Source organism: Ochotona curzoniae, unplaced genomic scaffold (assembly GCF_017591425.1).
Source record: "Ochotona curzoniae isolate NIBS_2020 unplaced genomic scaffold, NIBS_Ocur_1.0 contig_3498, whole genome shotgun sequence".
In the NCBI taxonomy this organism is placed as follows: Eukaryota; Metazoa; Chordata; class Mammalia; order Lagomorpha; family Ochotonidae; genus Ochotona; species Ochotona curzoniae.
Genome location: NW_024465885.1, coordinates 3,154,809 through 3,179,508, shown reverse-complemented (window position 1 = coordinate 3,179,508; position 24,700 = coordinate 3,154,809). Strand labels below are relative to the sequence as shown.

The following is a 24,700-nucleotide window of genomic DNA, read 5'->3' as shown; positions in this document are numbered from 1 at the left end:
ATATTCCTTCAAAACGAAGTAGCATTCATACACATTAATCTAGGGGATTCAAATACCAAGTCACCACTTTACTCAAAAATGAATGTACACTGATTACTTCATCAATAACCATATTTTCTGGGCAATCTAATTGTGTACACAAAAGGATTTGCTTGCCAAGTATGGAAAATATTTACCCCACAACCAATTGAATATTCTACATCTTTGCTGCATCAATTTTCTTTTCCATTTTTTCTTATTTAACATCCAAAGTTATTTCCCATTTATATTTATGGAACATCAATCTTCGACTGACATATAAAAAATTCTTGTCATGGAAGATTGCAAAAATACAGTCACTGTGATCCTTGTGTTTTAAGCAGTCTAATTGGGACATTATTTCTTTTTCTTTTGAAGGTTTTATTATTTTTATTTGAAAGGCAGAATTTACAGGAGAGAGAAGTTATTCCAATACTGGTTCACTCCCACAACACTCCTGACAGCCGGAGCTGAGCTGATCTGAAACCAGGAGCCAGGAGCTTCTTCTGTGTGTCTGACATGGGTACAGGCTCCCAAGGACTTGGGCCATCCTCTGCTGCTTTTCCCAGGCCATAAACAGAGAGCTGAATCAGCAGTAGAGCAGCCAAGACAAGATCTGGCACCCATACAGAGTGCCAGTTCCACAGGACGGAGGATTAGCTTGCTGCACCACCACTTGGGCTCCCACTGTTTCTTTTCATCTTTTTTCAAGAACGTGTAGTGAACTCATACTAGTAACATAAATTTTCTCTTCCCAACGAGTCTCTTACAGCTCTAAAAGAAGGATTAAATTTGCACATTGGACAAAATGTATCTAAAGTAAGTGTTCTGATCCTCTTGATGTCATTCAGTTTTAGAGAAAAAACTGTTGTTCAAGCCCATAATTGGAAAAAGGTTTTGGGAGAAGCCTTAATCATGGTTTCTATGGGCACTTAAGACACAAGCACCAGTATGAGCTTCTTTGAAAAGAGGCTCAACTGCCATGTTGAGCGATGCTATTTGGATCGAGGCAATGGCATTGATATTCTGACATTTATTAATCACAGCTTAGAGTCACAAGAAGATTCAACTCCTCACACATATGGATGCGTATTCTGTTGGTGCTTCTTTCTCATTTCTTGTCTGTTTGGGGTTCATTCCAAAGAAAGAATGATTCAGGGAAGCATAAACGATACCCTGCTTGTTTTCTTCCAGGCATGAGTTAGAATAAACTTCAGCCCTTTCCTGCAACCTAAACCAGGGGTCATTGTCATAAATTCCAGTTTCTGCTGGCACTGTTTGGGATTTTTTCCTGGGGCCCGCTTTTGCTTGCTCACTGCTGATGAGCTGGGGAGCATCAACCTACAAGAGAAACATGGCCATAAGAACCTGGGAGGATGTGATAATGAACACCTGTCAGCCAACTACGAGTGAAAGGCTAATGCAGTCATGCACATGAACAAAAATAATCTGCTCTTCCTCAAATATACTGCTGCATCTACATTTTTAGCAGAATGGAAATTAGGAAAGAAAAAAAAAACACTCTGACTTTCCTAAACAACCATTTTTTGTTTCCTTATGGGTTATTTTTGGTGCAACAGAACACTTTAATCCACCTTCAAAATGAAAAGCATAGTTCAAATTAGTTGGAAAAATCATTAAGTATCCCACAAAAATCTCAGGAAGCTTATCAAGCAATGAATAGTACTAATGTATTTAAAATAAAAAGGGTTTCTATGAACCCTTACCAAGGAGACAGAAAGAAGGAAAATAATGGGTCATCACAGTAATATGAATCCAGTAATTAGAAAACTGATGTCAGTTTTGGAGAGGTAAAGCTTGGGTAAAGTTCTGAAATATTCTTCTAATTGTTATTTCTAACACAACAAAATTCTTATACTTTCAAACAGAACCAAGTATCTTAAAACTTCAGTGGGAGAGGTGAATTCATAGACATGATTTTTTTTTAACTCTTCATCATGTTAGCCCTTTTAAATTGCATATATGATTTTATGTATACATATTTGGCTAAAATGAAGATGCTATATTTATGTTAGGGATTGTTACTTTAATTGTTTAAGCCCCAGTTTTACTAGGAATTTATGTTTGTAAAGATTGGCCTGACTCCTCTAAGGTATCAGGTCATATAATCTATCTGTCTTATATTATACTTTGGCATTCCACACCATAATGTGAAGTATAATGTTTCTAACATCTGCTTGGTAGAGTTCTGTCATGAACTGGAAATTCATTATCTGGCATTATCTGGAAAAACTAGATAGTACATGCTGATAACACTTTTGGGCAGTAACTGCTGCCCAGAAAAAAATACACTGATGACTAAAAGAGACAAGCTTTGCTGAGATGGGAAGTGCAGCTGCCTCCACTGGAAGGAGCTGGTTAAAGTCAGAAGGCAGGCGTTTCCAGGTCTGGAAAGAATGGCTTCAAATCTTCAACAGATCAGCAAGGTCCCTGTCATATTCTTTTCACCTAAGTCGGTCATTTCAGCTACCTGGATCTCCTCCAGGTATATGTTTCATTTCCATTAAAAAAATCATTAGCATGAAAAAAGTAAAAGAAAACATGGTGTTTTACAAGCCAACATATTCATTGCACCCCATCAAAGCCATAGGTGCCCCGAGTTTAATGCATCATGATGCATTCCACCTTCCATTCCTATGGCTCTAAACAGTTTAACAAAGCATATTCTAAAAGGATTGACCCTACAACCATTAAGACTCACCAATACTTTCCTGTTGGTCTTGTCTTCCAGGAAAAAGTTGAGTTGTTCTGTTTGAGTCCCATGGAAAGGTCAGGGGCTATGTATCTGAACAAACCTTAATGAATGACCTTCCGCCCTTCCATGAGCAACAACCTGTCTATTATCCCCTCCCCTGTAGTGTGAAAAGAACCTGCAAGTTGCTTTCAGTCGCTTTAATGTGGAGAGGCTGATACAGTCAGAACGTGATAGCTAATCTTTTGAATCGGTTCTGCGGCTCAGGACTGTATTAGAAGAATGGAGTTACTGATTGCTCTTGTGGCCTTGAAGGAGTAAATTACACCACTGTTAAAAAAGTGTATCAGAGACCCGAGTAGCGACGGCAAGCAGGAGGAAACTGACAGTGGCCACCTGGCTGACGTAAGCGAGGAGTGAGGTGTGGAGGGGAATGCTGGAATGCTATTCTACCTGTGCAAGGAAGTGGATTCTGTCAACAAATGCATAAGGCTGGGAGAGGACAAAAATTCCAGATGAGAACACAACCTGACAGACACCTTGATGGCAGCCTTGTGAGACCCAAAGGAGAGAACTTAGATAAGCTGTATCCAGACTTATCTCACTCGTAGCAACCGTGAGATATTAAATATGTGCATCCCTATATTCACAGCAGCACAATGCACAATAGCAAAGACATGGGAGCAATCTAGATGACCATTGAAAGGGGATTTGAAAAAGAAACTGTTTAGGATTCTACTCTATGGAATACTACTCAGTCATTTAAAATAATGAAATTCTATCATTTGCAATGCTCAGTGAAATTAAGTCAATCACAAAAGGACAAATATCATATGTTATGGGACACGAAAGAACTTTCATGCAAAATGCAAAACAAAAAAAAATATAGGCAAACAGGTATGCACCTGTAATTTTATAAACAAACAGTGTAACGGAGATCAGAGTACTGGGAAAGGAAAAAATGTAGCATGTACCTCTACTCACGAACAAAATGCCTGTAATAAAACTGTTAAATATAATCTTGACAACAAGATGCTGGACTCTACCTACAAAACTACATAATGGAAAATAAGAATTTAAAAAAATTTTAAAAGACATGAGTTGCCAAAAGATGTCTTGACTTACAATCCAGATGCCATAAAATTCATCCTCTCAAGTATAAGATTCAGCGGAATTAAAATGATCATTACTTTGGCTTTTACAGGGACCTTCCATGCTTTCCCTAATTCCTTCCTCCTTTTTGGATTTTCCCACTGGGTCTTATACACATCCTTCTTAATGGTTAATCACAAAAACTGCAAATTTGATTGTTTTTGAAAGTACTAGGCAACTCAAATAAAACAAAAATTTCAAATTTCTGTGACTCGTAAGAACACCTTCAAACAAACCTCACAAATAATTACACATACAAAAAATCTTTTTGAATTCACCTTCAAATCATTTTTCCAGCTTACACAGAAAAAAAGAAAACCAAAAAAACAAAAAACAGAACTGTAGCCACACAAACACAAAATGGGTGATTGTTTTAAATGGTTTCATAGTTCTCATGCCTGACTGTGATAAAATGTAGTTTTTGTTATCTTTCACCTAGGGAAAAAGGAAATAACATTTAAGAACACATTTTCTATTTGGTAACACAAAGTGTTGGCACTCAGCACTATGCTTTAGATATTTTCTAAAAACTTAATAAAAGTTGGCAAGTTAAATGTATATGCTTTGATTTAAAACTAAGCTTCAGTCAAGGAATGTTGAATGCCATTAATATGATGTATATATAAAATCATTGGATTTATTGGTCAATAAATATTTTGCTTTTCTGGAACTTTCAAGGTTATGACTGCTTCTGTGCTACTCTTCCTTACTGAAACACACACATACAAATCAACCTATTCCACACTTATAACTGTTTATTATCAGCCAAAGAGTTTCAAAACAATTTTTTTCACAAGAAGTTGCTTCATCTTGCATTGTTTTTTCAGTTCTAATATGCATAAAACATTGAATATAAATTTACATTTCCAAGCTTGTGCGGGAAAAAAAAAATGTCTCCAAAATGCCCTTGACTGGGTATGTCTGGGTGGTCTCTTCCTCCAGGAGTCCACACCCATTGTCAAGAATTTGTGCACAATTTGTGCCTGGGACCATGCCTCCATCTGCTGCTGTGCTTTATAAAGAAATTGAGCCATTTTCCAGGAGGCTATTGATGTGCTTCTTCTTTCATCAAATTGCTATTGTCTTCCAGAAAGATGTTAATGTGATTTTGTGAAAAATAAAATAGCCTGAAGTTACATAATAGGCAAGAGTAGAGCCAAGATTATGTGAGTCTCAACTGTTTTTTACACCTTTCCAAAGAAACTCTGATTATGAGAACTATTAATCCAGAAAAGCTTTTGTGACAAGCAGCAGCTAATGTAAAACGGATATCTTAAATATTTTGTAGAACAATGCCCAGCATGTGATATTACAGACTCACTGAATGAATGAATGAGTGAACAAATGAATGAGGAGGTAGAACAGTGCAAATAACATTTACCACACATACCAGGTTAATTTCTCTCCCTGCTCTATCTGTATCAGTAGGCTTCTCTTGTTTGCCTGCAAGACAAAAAGAATATAAGCAATTGAGAAGAGTAAAGAAAGCAGGAGTGCCCTTCCCTCCATCCCCACCCTTGCAAGCCGGTGATCCTGTTGCCTTGACTTTTTACTTGTTTATTTACTTTGCCTAGCATGACCTCCATGGGAAATGACAGTGTTCTCAGAGAGGTTCCAACAACCTCACAGAAGATGAAGAATCCACACCAGGTTCATGGGAAAACGATGAAGGTCGGGATGAACTTTAAAGGCACAGACGCAGGACTGCGGTTAGAGTGGACTTCCTCAGAATTTTGAGGAGGCTATCGTCTGGAAGTCCTTGTTCCGGAGCACTGGAAGTGCTTTTGCACTTGGTTTCCCCTTGTGGCAGCAAAGTGAAGGTTCCTACTGGTTCCATAGCTACACTGTGGCTGTTGTGGAAAAAAGGGTGAGGGTGGTGCAGGAAAGAACAGAAGAGAAAGCTGTGGTGGTTCAGATCAGAGCCAGATCAGAATTACCTCCACATCCCTCTCTCAGCTTTTCTAAATGTTTGGCTGTGGTACTGATGGAAATTTTCAAAAATAGAAATTGTTTCCAGAAGATCACACTTCTTCCATCATAGCCAAACTCACATTTTTCAAATGCATTATGGTTGTAGAAAAGTGTTTATGATGGTGACAAAAAGTATGCACACATGAATTCCTTCTAAGGCTTTTGATTCTTTCTTTAGATAAGGGTGTGTGTGCCAGCATGGTGTGGCATTGTGTGGGGGGACAAAAGGATGCAAAATAACTTAAGCCAGATTGTTTCTCTGAGAGATGATTTCAACCTCCCTGTCAGCTCCTTAAAGCTTAGAAGAACTTTTCCTTCTACAAACCTCAATCTGATGCAAATGACATGAAAAAGCTGAAGCCTTTGGCCTCTCCTAGCCACAGCCCTAGGTTGTGTGAGCCCTAGGTAGAAGCCTGTACATGGCAAGTGAACATACTTTCTCATAATTGGAGACAGCCCAAGCTATTCCATCTGACATTTTGGCAGAAGTATGACTTTTCCCCTACAAAATCATTACCCTTAGTTTAACCTAGAAGATCCAAAATGCCAACAACAGGAAACATCCACAATTTCAGGAACTCCAGGAATGAGAATTCCCCAAGTGTGCGGTACAGAAAGGCAAAGGGGAACCAGAGCCCACCTTGGTGCTCTCTCAGGCAGCAGAGGAGGCAGAAGCAGATGATACTGAGCAGGGGCAATCCTCCCAAAACCATCAAACCATACAGGAGCCACGGTTGGCTTGCCTTCTCTTCCTTGGAGGCTGGTCCTGCAGTACTAGTTGCACCTGGAATGTCAGTCAATGCTGGAGAGTCAGGAACTCTGAATTGATTATGTTCTTCCATAGCCCACTGCTTGGTCGGATTTGAAGGAAGGCATTTTTTCAGGTCTTTCCCCCTCAGATATTCCCTAAGAATCCCAGGCCTTAGTTACCTCTTGCTTTATTCCTCAGCATATGTGGCTTGACAAAAAAAAAAAAAAAAAGATTTTGTTTTTGCCACAAAATCATTTATTATATTAAGCTGGAGAGAATCTTCTGGAGAAGAATCTCCAAAAACATCTCTCAAGAAATGCCTCCCAGAGGCCTTTCCTTTGCAGCATTTAGTTTTAGTGCTCATACTCATCATTTAAGAATATTAGAAAAACTCTTCTTTTCAGCCAGTCCAATGATCAAAGACTGTAATGATTTTGAGAATTGCCCAAGGTCGGAGAGCTAAGACATAGCAAGGGTGGTGGGTGGGGGGGCTCAAGTTAGGATGGTTCTGGCAGCAAATTCGTGTTCCTTCATCACAATACTCCTCTCTCAACTCTTCACTCATTGGTATCTCCAAATACCAAATACCTTAGGTATCTCCAAATAGCTTTGCCTGGCAAATAGCTGTTGCTCTCTACTGTTCATATTCATAGGTTGTAAAATAATTTAGTAGATCACAAATATTACTTTTTAAAACTGAGATGGAAGAGAATTGAAAATTCAGAGTGTACCACATGTTTTCTAGAGAAATGATGTCACCTAGGATAATACTGCCTCCCAGGGAACATGTGACAATGGATGGAGACACTTCTGATTGTCATGGTGTCTAGGGGACACTATAATGAGTAGAAGCTACTAATTGTGCTAAACAGCTTACCTTACATATAATGTGTTGCCTGTCTTAATGCAACAAAGAATAAACAAATTGAGTGTTAATAAAGAAACTCTGCTTTCGGTAAATGTGACTGTGAACATTATTCCATAGGTTATGTAGGGTTTTTTTACTGGGCTTGCTGTTAGCACAGCATAAAAATCACCGGAATTACTGCTACAATGTGCGTGTTCAGGGAAACTGGGTAACTAAGGCCTCAAATGAAGTGGTTTAGAAACTCACAGTTGGTAACAAAGACCATATTTATCATGTCAGAGCTGCTGTTCAGGTTGAGCAAGCAACCATAACCTTGGCAAGAGTGGGAGATTCAGCTGTCGGGGGGAGGAGTTGGAGAACAGTAAGCACTGTAGTTCCCACAGAAGATAACCTAATACAAACAAATTCTCTCATTTAGAGGATCCACCTTCTGGTACTTCTGCAACCAAACAAACCAGTTTCCTTAATTTTATATATTAGTTCAACACTTACTCATTAGAGGGCGTTCTGACTTATTTTGAATCTGATCTGAAACAGAAAAACACACACACAAATAATTGAAACTGAGAAAACCAATAAAGACATACTTCAGTCATGTCTAAAATCAGAGCTAGTTTGGAAGACAGACCAGGAACTCAGCTCAAGATCAGTGTCAAAAACATGGATCATCACCGACAGATAAGATACAGAGCAAGTTGCTGGGCTTATTTGGTGGAGTAGATAAAGACTTTGGAAACACAGTGCAACTGTCTCCTGCCTTCTGTGGCATCCTCTTCCTAATTCCTTAAGTACAAGAACCTGTTCCAGCGTGTTAGGCCCTTCTGGCACCTGAAGTAACAAGATGCACATTGACCAGATGTGTTCCCAGGGAGTGTGTAGAGAGCCATAAGGAAAGGAGACTCTCAGAGATATTTGGGGTGCTATTTTCTGAGAGGAAACTTTGTCTTTCCTTCCCACCTGCTTACTGCACACTCCTTGTCCTGCACTAGTAATGACCATTGCACCTTCATGATGTTCCTGCCAGAGCCTGACCAAGAGCAGTGTGGGGAGCATTGGCTTAGCTGAGAATGCATGTCCCAGCTCGGCCAGTTCTCTCCCAGCAGCTTGCTATGTTTAGAAAAGTGCTTTCCTTCATTCTGTGAGAACATGGTTTTCCCAAGAGCACCTAAGTCCCCATTCTGTCATGTTTTTCCATGAACCAGTTCTTGAACATAAATAGCAGAGGAGAGTCAAATACAAATATGAAAAAATTCCCAATATCCTTTCAGAAATATACATGGGGAAGAGAAACAAAATACTTGTGAGCATACTTACAAAATTTACTTATAAAAAGCATGAGCATTAACATAATTCCACAATATATTTTTCCCTCATAAAAGAGCACTTCAAAAATGGAATGAAGTGGTAACTTTAGTTTGGTACAACAAATTCACCAGTACTTTTTGATCTTCAAGAATGCTGATAAACGTGAACATTCTAATATTTTTCACAAACTTTGAAAGTTTTTGCACCAAAGTGAACTCATCTTTTAGTTCCATTTTCCTAGGAAAGTTTTGAAGTATCCCCATTATTTACTAAGTACTTTCAGAAGGAAAAAGAATTTTCCTGATACCTTTGTTTCTAACGATTTTACTAAAGAAAAATTACATATTCAGTTACAACTAATTTAAATCTATACCAAACTTATGTAAAACTTAATTTTTTAATGATTTGACTTTTCTTAAGAAGTAGAGACAATCCAAAGAAATACAATTCGTGCCTTCCACCACATTGCAATCATTCATGTAACTTAAAAGTCATTTCCACACATTGCCACAACGGAAGAATAAATGTGATAAACGAGAGACACTGACTGTAAATAGCATTAAAAAAAGAAATACATTTTAAAAAATAACAGAAACACTTCCTCTTGAATGTTTATAGAGAGTTTCCCTGGAATTTAAGCTGTAAGCCAGGCAGAGAAAAACAGGAATAGAAGTTGACAGATGGAGACAGATGAAGTGGTTCCATGTAAGTGGGGAAGGCAGCAAAGAAAGGGACATGGTGAGGACATGGCAATGGTCAGCCAGGTGGTTAGTCTGGACTTGAAGGATTCTACATGCAGTGCAGAAACAAGCCAAATGGCTGTATGGGGACAAATTGTGCAAAACCTTGCTGCTTACCAAACACACAGGCTGATGGTTTGAGCTCTGGAGATGTTCCTAGAGAAACTCACAGAAAAATAACGTTATGAAAGAAGGAGAGCAGGTAAATTAAGTGCATTAGGAAGATTTTGGGCAAAAATGTACTAAATGGGGATACACTAAGGACAAGGAATAGACCTGCACAATAAATGGGATCCTTTGAAAGGAACATAATGAAGGGCTGAGCTGCTCAGAGAGAAAGAAACACATCACAGAATGACAGAAAAGTCTAGGAAATCAAATTAAAATTTAGGGGAATTTCCAATGGGCCCCCTGGAGCACTAATTATCAAAATGAAAAGAAATCAAGTGATAAGAAATGTAGATGGTAGGAATGTAGGAAACAAAGAAAGTAAAAGTCTCCAAAATGAAACCTACGACACTATTGGTGTCTCCTCTCTAGTTCTTAGACTTCTTCTTTTGCCACTTTATCCTTACATTTTTCAAGTTAAACACACGGTCTAAAAGGAAATACTAGCTCCTGGCCCTGAAGTCAAACACCTGCTCCACTGGATTATCAAGTCAGTCTCAATTTGATCAACAGAATTAAGGACTTTATGCACTTTGCATGCCATAAACCAAGCTTAATGGCCACAGAGAAAGTTCAGTTTTGGGTAGAAGAAAAGCTAATACTACTGGGAGACGTTTGTGTCTCAGTAATTACCAGCTTGTCTCTGATCCTGGTGAAATTCCTTTTTCTTATAAGATGTGGATTAATTGCCATAAAAGAAGACTAATTTACACAAGAAAGTTTTTCTTCCAAAGGAGATGGACTCAATGTCACTAAATTTAAGTTGACTAAACATTATATTAGTGCTTGTTATATATTCAGTAGCATCTAATTTTTATATTTAGTAATACAAAGATGATATCACTTTGGAAGTAACATCCCTGCAAATTTTATCTATTTTTTAAAATTTTATGCATTTTACTTATTTAAAGGGTAAAAAGACACAGCGAACCTCATCTGCTGGTTTCCTCTCCAAATGTCCTGGAGCTCCATTCAGACCCCGAACATGGGTGACAAGGTCACCACCTGATGCCTCTATCGTGTGCATTATCAGGAAGCTCAAATCAGGAACAGAGCCAGGACTCAAACTCAGACATCTGGTATGGGATGCAGGCATCCCAATCAGCATCCTAACCACCGCATCAAATGTCCACCTCTGCTCTTCATTCTGAAATAAAATCCTGTTAGGATGAAGTTGAAGCTATAGAATGGAACGAAAAGCTAAGCTAATCATAGATGTTTGTGTCTAATGGAGAAAACGGGAAGGGATGGGAGAACAGATAGATTTATTTCTTTTTTCCTTAAATATGAGGAGAGGAAACAGTATCATTTGTTTTCCTTGCGGCACTAGCAGCAAACCGGTTCATTTTCACAAAACACGATTTCTGCATTATGGCCTGGCGATAATGTGGCTATATCGGGGAGGAACAAACATGAAGACAACTGATAAATAGAACTTTATCTGTCTCAAACCCTCTGATATTTGATTGTCCTCATGCTGGGTCCACAGGGGAATAATAAGCCCATTAGATGCTGCAGTTAAATCTTCTAAAATGTTGTAGTGAATGGGTTGCCAGCTTCTTTCATTGCTGGTGTTGAGGCTTTCTTGCACATGTAAATTCTTTTGGAAAAGTTGAGGTAAAAGGATGGGGGAGAGTTTCAATTAGAGTCACAAAGTTCCAGACGCTAACCACCAGGCCTCCTGTCCTACTTTACTGCACATGCTTTTCTGAGAAACACGATCACTGAGAGTAATGCATCTTGGTTCAAAAAAAACGATCCCCTCATCACCATCCTCCACCCTCTCTTTGTTTGAATGTCATAGTGTCACAGAATAAATTCCAAAAAACCGTCTCTGTTCCCTCACACCAGGACAATTTCATGGTGACTTGGTCAAAGGTATGGGTAAGGTAGCCATGCTGGTGGAGGGGATCCCTGCCAGGAGACATGGTAATCCTTCATGATGCACACAGAGAACACCTTGGTCAGCTGCTCCTGGGAAACAAAGGGCTTGCTTTACAGGTCACTTAGGTAATTCAGTCAAAAGCACGGTCTATAGGCATTCTTTGTCCTTTTTTTTTCCTTTACAGTAACTGGGCCTCTGTCTTCCAAATGCTTGTAAGCTTTGTACTATCATTCCAGTAGGCACCAACTCCCAGACCATCTTTTTGCTGCTCATGTGTTTCTTATATTTTTCTGTGACTATAAGGAGGCAGCACCAATAACCAATTTCCACATGGGTTCACCAGGAGCTGGTGTTAGTAGAGCTTCTGTGGTGGTGTCTGTCTGTCTGTAGCATGCCAAAGATCCTGGAGAAGCTGTGAGCACAGTTCAGTAGGGCTATGGTGGGTTCCAGAGGAGAGCGAGTAGTGGGAAAGAGGGAGCAGGAAGGAGAAGCTGCAGACACAGAGGTGCTAGTTCCTGAAGAAATAAGGACAGTAACCTTTTTCTCCCTGTTTTATTGTTAGCATTATAGCTGTCTAAAGAAGTATGGAGTAATATGCCATGATGGTTTTGATTTGCATTTCCATATTGACTAATGTCATTGAGAAGTTTTTCATGTGCTTAGTAATCATTTGTACTCCTTCTTTGGTAAAATATTTATTCAAGTCCTTATCATTTTTTACATTTACATTTTCTATTTGTACTTGAATTGGAGGAGTTCTTTACATTTTCTAAGTAACAGACATGTAATTTGCTAGCAATTTCTCACAGTCTGTGGGTTGTCTTTTCACTAGATAAAGTATTGTGATACAAGAATGGTTTCAGTTTTTCATAAAGTTTTATTTATTTATTTTGTCATTGTGCTTATTCTGAGTTCTGATATAATGCTTTACATCGATGTAATTTTTCTACTTCGGCTCTATATGTAAATACCTGATCCATTTAGGTATTTCCATAATATGATATAAGGTACAGACCCAAATTCATTCTTTTCAAAAGTACATACAATTGTCCAAGGATCATTAACTAGAGATTATTCTTCACTCATTAATTCACTGACTCCTGTAATTCCTGTCAGAAATTAATTGAACATAGATGTACAGGTTTATTCTGCTCTTACATCAACCGTTATGCCTATCAATGCCCAAAACTACACTATTTTGATTATTACAATTTTTACTAGGCGTTAAAATAGGGAAGCGTTATCCAGTTTTGTTCTTTTTCTTCAAAACTGGTTCTGCTGCCAATGTTCTTTTTGAAATTTCACCTGACCATCTTTTCCATTTCTGGAGGGTAACAAAAAAAAAAAAAAAGGCTGCTGTGATTTTAATTGGGACTGTATCTCCATAGATCATAATGGAGAATATTTACAACTTTTAACATTAAATATTCTGGTTCATGAACATGGGATATCTTTACACTTACTTACATCTTATTTAATTTATTTTACCTCCTTGCGGTTTATTCATTGTCTAAGTCTTACATTTTCTAAGTTAAATTTGTTCTTGGGTATTTTATGATTTTTGTTGTTGTTAAAAATGCAATTGCTTCCTTCATTTATCAGCCTGCTTATTATTAGTATTTGAAAATATTACTGATGTTATCATTTATCACATATCATGCAGATTTATTGAATTCCTATAGTATTGCTAGTAGTTTTTATGGATTTTAAAGAATATATATGTATGTCTGTGTATAATCTTGCCATCTGTGAATAGAGATAGTCTTACTCCTTCCACTCCAATTTAAAAATTCAAATGCCTGTTTAATCATATTTCAACTGCCCCGGCTAAATTTCTGGTTCAGTGTTGAAGAGGCAAAAAGAAACGTTCTTGTCTTGTTTTGGTTCTCAGTGGAAGTATCCATTCTTTCACCATTGTTCATGATGCTAGCTATAGTATTTTCGTACATTAGACGTGCTATTCCCTTATTCCTCACCATTTCTTTTCCCTGTAAGTGTTGTTCATCTTAGTTTTCCTATTTTAGCTTTAGGTATACTTCTTTGACTGTCAGAGGCTATTAAAGGTCCCCAGGGGGGCTGGAGAGGCATTTGAAGCTCTGCATATTCCCATTACCTCATCAATCATTACATTATCTGTTTGTGAACTATTCACAGGTGTGTAACTGTGCAAGCATCATGTAACTTCAAAAGATTTGATCAAGAAAAATCAAGGAGAGAAAAATGGAAGAAAAAGAAAAGAAATATAAAGAATAAAGGGTCTCCAAAATTATTGATGCTTCCGTCAAAATTTTTTCAGTAGCTCACTGATAATTTTAGTTTTATTAAATAAGGTTTTAGAGGGGTTGTGTTCTGATGCAGTGGGCTAGGTTACCACCTGGAATGCCTGCATTTCATATCCGAAAGGTTGGTTGCAGTCCTGGCAACACTGCTTCTTGTGGAATTTTTGTTTGTTTGTTTATGTTTATTGTTTATTTGAAAGTCAGAGTTACAGAAGGAATGAAAGAGTTACAGAAAGGTGAGCAGTGTTGTGAGTTCTGTGAGTCTTTGATCCACTGACTCGCTCCCCAAATGACCACAACGGCTGGGGCTAGACCAGGCCAAAGCAAGGAGCCAAGAATTTCATCTTGGTCTTCTTCATGGATGGCAGGGGCCCAAACACTTTGTCCACCCTCTATTACTTTTTCCAGTCCATTACCAGTGAGCCGCGTAGGAGGTGGAACAACCAGGATACAAACTGACCCCATACGGGGATGCTGATGTCACAGACAGCAGCCTTACCTGATGTCTCGTCTCTGCTTTAAAAAATTGGCTTCCTGGGCCCGGCACGGTGGCCTAGCTGCTGAAGTCCTCGCCTTGAATGCACCAGGATCCCATATGGCCACTGGTTCTAATCCAGGCAGCCCTATTCTACTTCCCATCCAGCTCCCTGCCTGTGGCCTGGGAAAGGGGTCGAGGACGGCCCAAAGCTTTGGGACCCTGCACCTGCGTGGGAGACCTGGAAAAAGCTCCTGGCTCCTGGCTTCGGAATGGGGCAGGACTGGCCTTTGCAGTTACTGGGGGAGTGAATCACCCATCAGACAGAAGATCTTCCTCTCTGTCTCTCCTCCTCTCTGTATGTATCTGACTTTGCAATAAAAACAAATCTTTAAAAAAATCAGCTTCCTGCTAACGTACACTCTGGGAGACAGTAAATGTTGGCCTGGATACTTGAGTTTCTGCCTCGTTCCTGTATTAAGCACATGGAGACATGAACTTCTGACTTGGGTTTGGCCCAGCAGTGGCTGTTCTGAGCATTTAGGGAGTGATCAGATGGAGGATCTCTCTCCCTCTCTCTCATTCTGCATTTCAAATAAACAAATAAACATCTAAAATAAATGAACACATACATGCATGCATTTTACAAGCCTTCACGTCAAGAATCATAACTTTCCTTGCACTCTTCTCTGATTGACACGCTTCAAAGAGGCACACACAGAAGCCATTTGATGTAGTGTAAGAGCTCAGCTGCTCACCTAGCACTCAAGAATCTGGATCTTTTTCCTGGAAAAAAATGACGAGAAAAGCATTAGATGGTCTACGAGTCAAGACCTTACCTGTCACATAAATGGTTGTTGAGTGGCTCTCAATGATGCCAACGGAAAACTTCGACTGACAACGATATGACCCATTGTCACTAGGAAGCACTGGCTCAAAATGTAGAATAAAATCCGAAATATTCACTCCTTCTCTCCAACTTGTGTGTAGATGAAATCCATCCACCAGTGGTTGACAGTTGCTTCTATTGAGCTTACACCAAGTCACATTAGGTCTGATGTTACAGTATTTCACGGGGCATTTCAGTTCAAAGGGATCTCCTGACGCGACAGAGTGCACAGAGTTTCTCTTAATGTAAAGTTGTACTTCACATGATTCTTCCCCTAAAAGATGAGAACAAAATCAAAATCAAAACTGCTCTTCTGTAAAAATCACATGTGATGGTTCTTGAAAATGTCCATGGAAATGTGTAGTGCAAAAACAACAACAACAACAACAAAACAGCTGTTCATGGATTTCAAAAACTCAGGCAACAAATCAAACTATTAGTTCCACGCTTCTAAGAACATATGGAAGTGCCCCTGTAGATAGCACTTAAAAAGTTTCTGCCAGGAATTGCTGAAGCATGATTCTGTAGATTTCCTGGATAACTCTTTCTAGTAATTGACCCTCACTAGTAAAGTGACTAATACAAAATACATAATAAAACTTTGTTTTTAAAAAATGAAATAAACTAATCTGCACAATAAATATATGTTGTTATAAACTCTATTTTATAGATGGAAAAACGTGCTAATAATGAGCAGCATTAAGATTTGCACTCGGGCCCTGCATGATAACCTCGTGGCTGAAGTCCTTGCCTCACATCCTCCGGGATCCCATGTGGGCGCTAGTTCTAATCCTAGTGGCTCCGTTTCCCATCGAGTTTCCTGCTTGTAGCCTGGAAAAGCAGCTGGGGATGGCCCAAGGTCTTGGGACCCTGCACCCATGTGGGAGACCCAGGAGGTTCTGTGCTCCTGGCTTTGGATTGGCTCAGCTCCAGCTGTTGTGGCCACTTGGGGAATTAATCAATGGATGGAAGATCTTCCTATCTGTCTCTCCTCCTCTCTGTATATCTGGTTTTCCAATAAAAACAAAATAAATCTTAAAAAAGAGAGAGAGAGAGAGAGAGAGAGAGAGAGAAAGATTTACACACAGGTGAGCAGTGTTGTGAGTTCTGCTACTTGGGACACTGGAATTTCCCATCAGAACTCCTGTTTAAAGTCCCAGCTGCCCCACACTTCACACCCAGCTTCCTGCTAATAAGCCTGGAAAGCAGATGATGGTCCAACTACCTGGGTTCTGTTATCCACATAGAAGATTGGATGGAATTTTTGGCTCTTGATTTTCAGCTCCAACCCCAGCTATCAAAGGTGTTTGGGGAGTGAACAAAGAGATAAAAAGGTTTCTCTCTCAGTTTCTCCTTTCTCTCTCATCTCTTTTCTCTGTTGCCTTCTCTGAGCTCTGTCTCTCAAATCAACAAGTAAATCTTTTTTTTTCAAAAAAGAGATTTAACTTCATACAGAGGTTTATTTATTACTCTATTTATTTGCCATTACTCTGTATTGCTTCTGGAACAGTAATTGCATTTACTATCACCAGATTTCATGTATTTCATTAAGCAAAAAAGAGAAATTTTTGTAAGCAAACAGTCCCCTCGGATACTTAGAGCTACAAAATTTTTTATGATGTTTCAAAGGCTTTAATGGTACTTCGTAGTTTTTTCCATGATTTTTTTTTTCTGTGTAGGATCATGCAACTCAAAATAACCAAAAGAAGACAGAATGTTCTAAAATAAACTATGTTTTTTGTTTCTCACAATGGGAAGAGGAGCAGTGCTCCACCTATTTCAAAAATTTCACACATCAACCCAGCATACTGAAAATATCCTCCCTTTGGATAGTGGTTGGTGGGGTTGGGAGTAGTAGAGAAGAGATTTCTTTCTCCTGGAAATAGATTTTTCTATTACACTCTATGAACCTCTAGTTAGTAAGTGTCATGTGTCTATTAAGTCTGAAGGACAGAATAGATTTTTAATTTTCAATGTCATTAAATATTTTCTTGTTAATTTATCCTGAAAGTATGTAACTCACAACTTTGATATCAAAAATATATCTGAGCATGGCACCATGGTATAACAGGATAAGCCTGCATCTGTGGTGCCAAGCATCCCCATTTGTGTCTTGGATGTTCCATTTCTTTTTTTTTTTTAGATTTATTTTTTATTATTATTATTTTTTTAATTGGAAAGGCAGATATACACAGAGGAGAGAGAGAGAGGAAGATCTTCCGTCCGATGATTCACTCCCCAAGTGAGCGCAACGGGCCGATACTATGCCGATCCGAAGCCAGGAGCCTCTTCTGGGTCTCCCACGCGGGTGCAGGGTCCCAAAGCTTTGGGCCGTCCTCGACTGCCTTCCCGGGCCACGGGCAGGGAGCTGGAAGGGAAGTGGGGCTGCCGGGATTAGAACCGGCGCCCATATGGGATCCGGGGCGTGCAAGGCGAGGACCTTTAACCACTTGCGCCACCGCGCCGGGCCCGGATGTTCCATTTCTGATCCAATCCCCTACTAATGTCCTAGGAAGAGAGCAAAAGAGGGCCTAAATCCCTACTCCCCTAACATGCACATAGGAGATGTGGAGAAGATCCTGGTTCCTGGCTTCATACTGACCTAGTTCCGGCTATTGCCATCATTTGAGGACTGAACCAACAGATGGAAGATCTCTCTTTGTCTCTGTATTTCCCTTTTCTCTCTGTAACTTCAACTTTCAAATAAAAAAAAAAAACTTTTAAATATATCTGAGAACCAATACACATGAAAAAGCAAATCCTTTCTCAACAAATGTATATATTGAACGACACAAAATTTACCTCATTTATATATAATTCTTTTCCCTGACAGTTATGTCCAGATGAAAAAAAATTATGAAAAGATTAAGATCATTGATAAGCTTAAAATTATGTTTACTTCCATCTATTTTTTTAAACAAGCAAGTATGCATCCCATTATATACAAAATTTTATCAGAATAACTATTTAAAAAAATGCTATGAAGGGGCAGGTGTTTGGCCTAGTTATTAAGTTGCCATTTGGAACTCCTGTGTTCCATATTGGAATGCCTGGGTTCAAATCCCAGCTTTGCTATGCATGATTCCAGCTTTTGGGTCATGTGCACCCTGGGAACAACACTTTATTGAAGTTATTGAGTACTCAATACCCATATAGGAGACCTTGATTGATTTCCCAGCTCCTGCCTTTGGCCACAGCCTAGAACTTGCTGTTGCAGCAGCCATTTTGGGGGAGTAAACAAGTACATAAGAATCTCTCTCTCTCTCTCTCTATATATATATGTATATATATCATATATTATATATTATATATTTAATATGTTATATATAATATATATTTGAGATATATATCTCAAATTTCAAAACATGTTTTGACCTTAAAATAACTTCAATTGCTTAGAATATGTAAATATGTAAAATTATTTCTTCTTTGCTAATTCCTGGACTGAATTTTCCTTTGTGCGTTCCATGGGTAAAATTAGCTTAAGAAATAACATGCACTTGCAATAACCACTAACATCATACACAAGTGATATGTGCATGGTACATATAAAAGTTACTGAATATTTTACTATGGATCTGGTTTGTCAAACTGTTGAAACAAAATCACCAAAATAGGCAAAGATTCTCTTTGGCTAAGTGCTTTCTGGTGATTTTTATATTTTTCTTTTATTTTTTGAATAAGTGTTAAGACTAGATACATTTTCTTAAAGTGTTTTTACTTCAATTAGTTTTTGTTTCATCTTTCTAAGCATCAAAACACTCTTTTTTTCTACAATATATCTAACCATTTTAATCATTGGTTTCTTTCACTTATCTTCAAACTTTTCCTGAATAGATCATATTAACATAGGTGAATGTAAAAGAAGTATAACTGAGATTGTAGCTAAAACCCAAAAATGGAGGCTGAGGGCCTCATTTGTTTACATGCCTGGTCTGACGTTGAAACAGTAGGTCACACTTCACATGCCCTCTACCTAATGTAATGGGTCAATTTATTTCTACACCATAGCCAGAATTAATACTTTCATTTTTTTAGCTATTTCCTAACACCTAAAAAAAAAAAAAAAAAAAGCTCTATGCTATCTGTTTACATCTTGTCCACCACTACTCAGAATATTTGATTGTCTTTCCAGAAATCAGATTGAGACAAAGGACCTGCAAAGAACTTTGAGAATCTCTGAGTATTTACTCTTAACTGCTTGGAGACCTCAAACAAGCTCACTTTCAAACTTCTTAACCTCAGTTGCTTCCAAAAATTCAGAGTAAAATGAAAGCAAACTTAACAGTAAGTTATGGAATGAGGTTTTTAAAAAACTTGAAGAGAAAGGGTAAGTTGATTTGCCTAAAGGAAGTGCCTAACAATACAATACCTGGATGTGGTTAGACTTAAGACAAAAACACAAGGAGACCAGAGGCAGAATGGGCAAGTGAAACTTCTGTTTACCAAAATCGTGCCTCTCTCTGAAGCTGATAAACTTCTGAGCCTTCTGACTTCCCTTTTGGCTTTCTTAAGTCCATAGTTTTGTATGGAGTCTGTAAGTGTGCTAGAATGTAAAAAACAAGATACAAAAACAAAGACCATTTGCTGTCAAAGAACTTACCAGAACTAACTATCAATGAGGCCAAGTCTCTGAAATAAACTTAGTATCTGCCAGTCTCTTTTTTCCTTACATTTGCCTGAAATAAGCAAAATTCAGAGGAATCTTGTGTGCGAGCTGTTAGGGACGACATTAATAAAAAGCAATGCTTACCTTTGTATTGTTTGCATGCTAGTGGGAAATAAAGATGGGTGACAAATAAAAGAATGAGATAATTTTGTAAAAAAGCCCAAAGCACTTTAAAGGGTGTGAATGGGTGTGCAGAAGATTAACTTCAACTGGCTGATTGGAGCAAAGCTGAGTGACAAAGTTATATTTGAGATGGATTTAGTGAATAAGTAGTGCTTTCACAATCAGAATAGGGTATATTGGGTATGCTAGTACTGATATTAAAAGACAAATGAGAAAACAACAATGCTTATACTGTAGATCAATAACTATAATGGTATAGAAGTAGCTAGAAATAAGAATATTTATCGATCAGGGTTGCTTCAAATGCTAACACTCTATGCAGCACTGAGACAGCCACCCAGGCTCACCAGCCTTTAATTTCTTTAAATTATGATAAAGGATTCAGCCACAAAAAAATAGAAAGTTATTTCTCACCATTCTACTCACACTTCACTTCTGTCAAGTGATCCTAACATTATAAAACCATTTCTAGTCTGTAGTTTTTTTTTTTTTTATTACAATATGCTTCCCTTTCATTTAGGGCTAGTACCTGACATCAGCAGCACAATTAAAAACATCCCTTCTAGTTGGAGCAATCTGTAACCATAAGCTTGGGAGGCGTGTGCCAAGTTGGTTAGAGCTGGAGAAAAAGAACTCTTGGTCCTGGTCATATCACTGCTATGCAATGAGATTATGCAGACATTGTTATGGTTTCTTGATTTTCCTAGGAGCAGTATGAAGACCACTAACAACCACATGAGCTGACACAAATTTGCACAGAATAATGAATAGCTGATGAATGCTTGCAGATAGGCATTAAAAATTATCCAGAATATTCCCTATATGCCCACAAAGCAACATACTTCCTGTTACCCAGGATGCAGTACAAGAATGATCTACTAAGCCAAACAGTGCATTCGAATTTCCCATCACTTCCTTTCTGCTTGTTCTGAGTTATGCCTATCATATTATGCATATGCTATTATGACACCCAGGACACACAAAGTCATCCCAAGAGCTTTGTCTTATCAAATGTTTTCAGAAGAGGACTAGCAATCATCGTCACTTCTGGCAGGACTTAGCTGCCATCTAACAGTGGATTTTGTTCCTGTTATTTCTATTCCAGCTGTTTTTCATAAGTTTTCCTATCTGATGAGAGGGAGTTTTCAATGCTAAAATAATTGAAATAAAATAAATATATGCCTAAGAAAGATGAAAACTTAAAGCATTCCTCTATTAAATACTCCCTTTAAGTCTCATTATAAAATGCTTATTGGAGCTATGACATATTTCCACAATCAGGTGATACTTAACGCATTTGTGGTCCAGAGTGTATCATTCTGAGTAATCCATTGCTTTAAGTACAAAGATGTTTTCTGAAATAATTTTGAGATGAAGCTAACAATAAAATGTCCAGAAAAGAAATATAGACAGTATATATTTTCTTACAGGGAACATCATACATAAAACCATACAAGTAAAACAGTTGAAAAATGCTGGGGTCCATGCAGTGGGTGTGGATGACATGAGGGTGTGAAGAGAACAGTTCCCACATTGGCAAGGCCTGGGGAGCTTCCAGCTGTTTGGCAAGGCCTGGCCGATGTCTCTACAACCACCTTGATGCAGTTTCGCCCCCTTTTGCATGGACACTCAACCACCCCCCTAAGGATTCTGTAATGCATCAAGGCATTGTTGCTTGCTCCTGTGAGGTATATTTTGCAACCAATGTGAGCTTGGAAGTTACTGTTACTTGATAATGTTTTGGTGAGTGTGTCTTTAACTACACACAGGAGTACAATTAAGCCCATGCCATTTCTGGACACCTTATTGTGTGCCTACACATTGCCCTGGAATCTGGCCCAGACGTGTAGCATGCCTTCTGGGAAATGGCTTGATAAAAATCCTACAAGTTAATGGAAGTGATGAGAGTATGAGCGGAAACTACTATAGCAAAAAATAAAGTTACTGTGATCCTAAAGGTTAGCTTGTCCTTGCAACTCTTTGGAGCATAAAAAATGTAGCTGTTTTAACTGTTTTTATAATTTTTTGGTTAGAGAATTGTAGTGTGCTTTTATTAATATCATAGAGATATCGTTTGATTATTGCTTGATTGTTTATGGGGTTGTAGAGTCTGCACTTGTATGGGGATTTAATGTTTGCGACTTTTTGTCTTGGATCTTTATGTTTTTTCCCTTTTAATGTATTTCTCCCAATGAGTGATAGATAAGTTGTAGAAACAGAAATGTAGTGGCAATGTATTACTAATTAGTAGGTAACCACATGTGTGGCCTTGGAGTCCTGGTTGTCACCAAATGGCTACTACTGAGGAATGAATAATGGCTTGCTTTGAAAAAAACTGATTGTAATAACTTACAGAATTATCTTTAAGAGTACCTGGTTAACCATGAAGTAAAAATTAATTAATTGAACATCTGTGCGTGCTGGCTTAGTTCTGAAGTTAAAGATAGTAAAATCAAATTATATATACATATATATGTACATATATATATCATATATATATGCAGTGTGAACTTTAAACCCATAGTTATAACCCGGTATAATATTTTATACAAATAATTGGCCTGTAACTAACAGGTGAATTTCATTAACACAGAAATTTTGCAGACAACTACTAAATTATGCCATTAAAATTATCATCTTTTGGGCCCGGCGCGGTAGCGCAAGTGGTTAAAGGTCCTCGCCTTGCACGCCCCGGATCCCATATGGGCGCAGGTTCTAATCCCGGCAGCCCCACTTCCCTTCCAGCTCCCCACCTGTGGCCCGGGAAAGCAGTCGAGGACGGCCCAAGGCTTTGGGACCCTGCACCCGCGTGGGAGAGTCTCCTGGCTTCGGATTGGCATAGTATCGGCCCGTTGCACTCACTTGGGGAGTGAGTCATCGGACGGAAGATCTTCCTCTCTGTCTCTCCTCTCTGTATATCCGCCTTTCCAATGAAAAAATAATAAAAAATAAATCTTTAAAATAAAATTATCATCTTTTTAATTCATTTTTTAGTCTTAATGTAAGCAGAAGAATACAGTTTAATTGTAAGATTACTGGTCAATAGAACAATCCATGCATGAGGTAAATTAATGAAATTTTAAAAATTACTCATTAGAGTGTGTGCATCATTTCATTGTTTTCTTCCTCTATTATACTCATTAACTATTTATGAGAGAGAGACAGAGACAAGAGAAAGAGAGAGGAGAGGAAGGAAGAGAGGGAGGAGAGAAAGAGAGCCCATCTTCCCAAACTCCCACCAGTGTGCTGAGGCTGAAGCTGGGAGCCAAGATTCTAATCTAGTTGGAGAGTCAACCACTTGAGCCATCACCTGCTCACCTCATCTCCATCCCAGTGTCTGCATCACTGGAAGCTGCAATCAAAAGCAAGAGCTGAGTATCAAACCGAGGCACTGGAATATGAAACACAGACATCTGAATTGCTCAGTCAAATGCTCATCCTTGTTTCACTGTTTTAAACTTCAACACTAATGAAAATGACACTATTCCTAACCTGTTTCTCTGTAGCTATAATCTCTCTGATATTATTGTTCATTTTTCGATCAACAGTTGAAAGGTAGAGATAAATGGCATTACAGAGATTGGGGATATAAACTGGGATATAAATCACAAACAAGTGATTCTAAACATGATGAATTTGTTCTCAGAATGTACATAAGCAGCTGATTCTGTGAGTGTGCAAAATCTTGGAAGCTGAGTTAACTTGCAGTTAAAATACAACATATATTGAAGGCCAATTACTTCAAATGTGCTATTGAAGTGTATTTTTGAAACTTGCCAGTAATCATAGTAATTACTTAGAACTTAGACTAAAAGTATTTTGAGGGGTGTAGGTAATATTTTTCTTTAAGATTGTTAAAGTAACATTGTTACTAGGATTGCTAGTACATGGTGACAATTAAAAGTAGATCAACTTTTAGCTGTTTTAAAATTCAGTACAAAGTACATTCAAGAGTGTGCTCAATCCGCTGTCCATGGTAAATTAGGAATGAGACAGTTTTCAGCAAAACTAAATTGAAAAAGATGTTTACATGGCTCTTTAACTTTACCATTAGATTTTCATCTTATTGTCTTGAGCATGCTAGAATAACTTAAAGCTTTCAACTCCTCAAAGAGGAAGCGAACACTTCAAGCTGAGTCAATCAGGAAATAGTTCACAAGTGAAAATGTTCCACTTCCTACTCCCAGTCACATCCACAGGCAAGCTTGATCCTTTCTCCTCCCGTTACTGCACGATCATATGCTCTACTTCATCAAGTTGGCCAAAGCTGGAGCTATCTCCATCTCTTCTGCGCTGCTAATTTCCTTCAGCCACCGAGTTAAGTTGATTTACCATAAAAAGTAAACTTGAAATTTGTTTCTAAGGCATTATTGTAATTTGAGTTTCATTTTATATCATGTGGGTTATTGCCACAGCATATCAATTCAGCTTGTGTGTTTCTTTTTTTTTTTTCCTTTTTCAATTATATTTTTGACAATCTTTAAGCTTGTGTGCTTCAAACATGGCCTTGCTTGACAGTTAGCACCTTAATTCATTCTTCACATCACAGTTCAGTTTGTACTGCTCAGATAAAAACAGAGTTGCAGGATTTTTGGCTAAAGTCCGCTTGATTCTCCACAAAGCCAGTAGAGAAAATGTCCAGACTTCATCAAATGATATTTAGCCCCTGCTGCCTTATACAGAAGCTGCTCCTG

The 24,700-nt window shown here is 38.4% G+C and overlaps 1 protein-coding gene across 7 annotated transcripts in view; it reads right to left on the bottom strand.

The window, feature by feature from the left end:
* Positions 1-580: 580 nt before the first annotated feature.
* The window catches only part of BTLA (B and T lymphocyte associated), a 35,812-nt gene continuing 11,692 nt past the window's right edge, over positions 581-24,700 (bottom strand). Inside the window, exons 2-7 of one of the 7 annotated variants that reach the window (XM_040980488.1) lie at positions 15,165-15,488; positions 9,636-9,683; positions 7,966-8,001; positions 6,495-6,638; positions 5,274-5,326; positions 581-1,359 (exon numbers count right to left, since the gene is read on the bottom strand). In XM_040980488.1, the coding sequence (XP_040836422.1) occupies positions 1,084-1,359; positions 5,274-5,326; positions 6,495-6,638; positions 7,966-8,001; positions 9,636-9,683; positions 15,165-15,488 (881 nt within the window). In that variant the 3' untranslated portion in view covers positions 581-1,083. The remainder of the gene's footprint in view (positions 1,360-5,273; positions 5,327-6,494; positions 6,639-7,965; positions 8,002-9,635; positions 9,684-15,164; positions 15,489-24,700) is intronic. The other 6 variants (XM_040980489.1, XM_040980492.1, XM_040980490.1 and 3 more) reach the window with 6 other exon arrangements.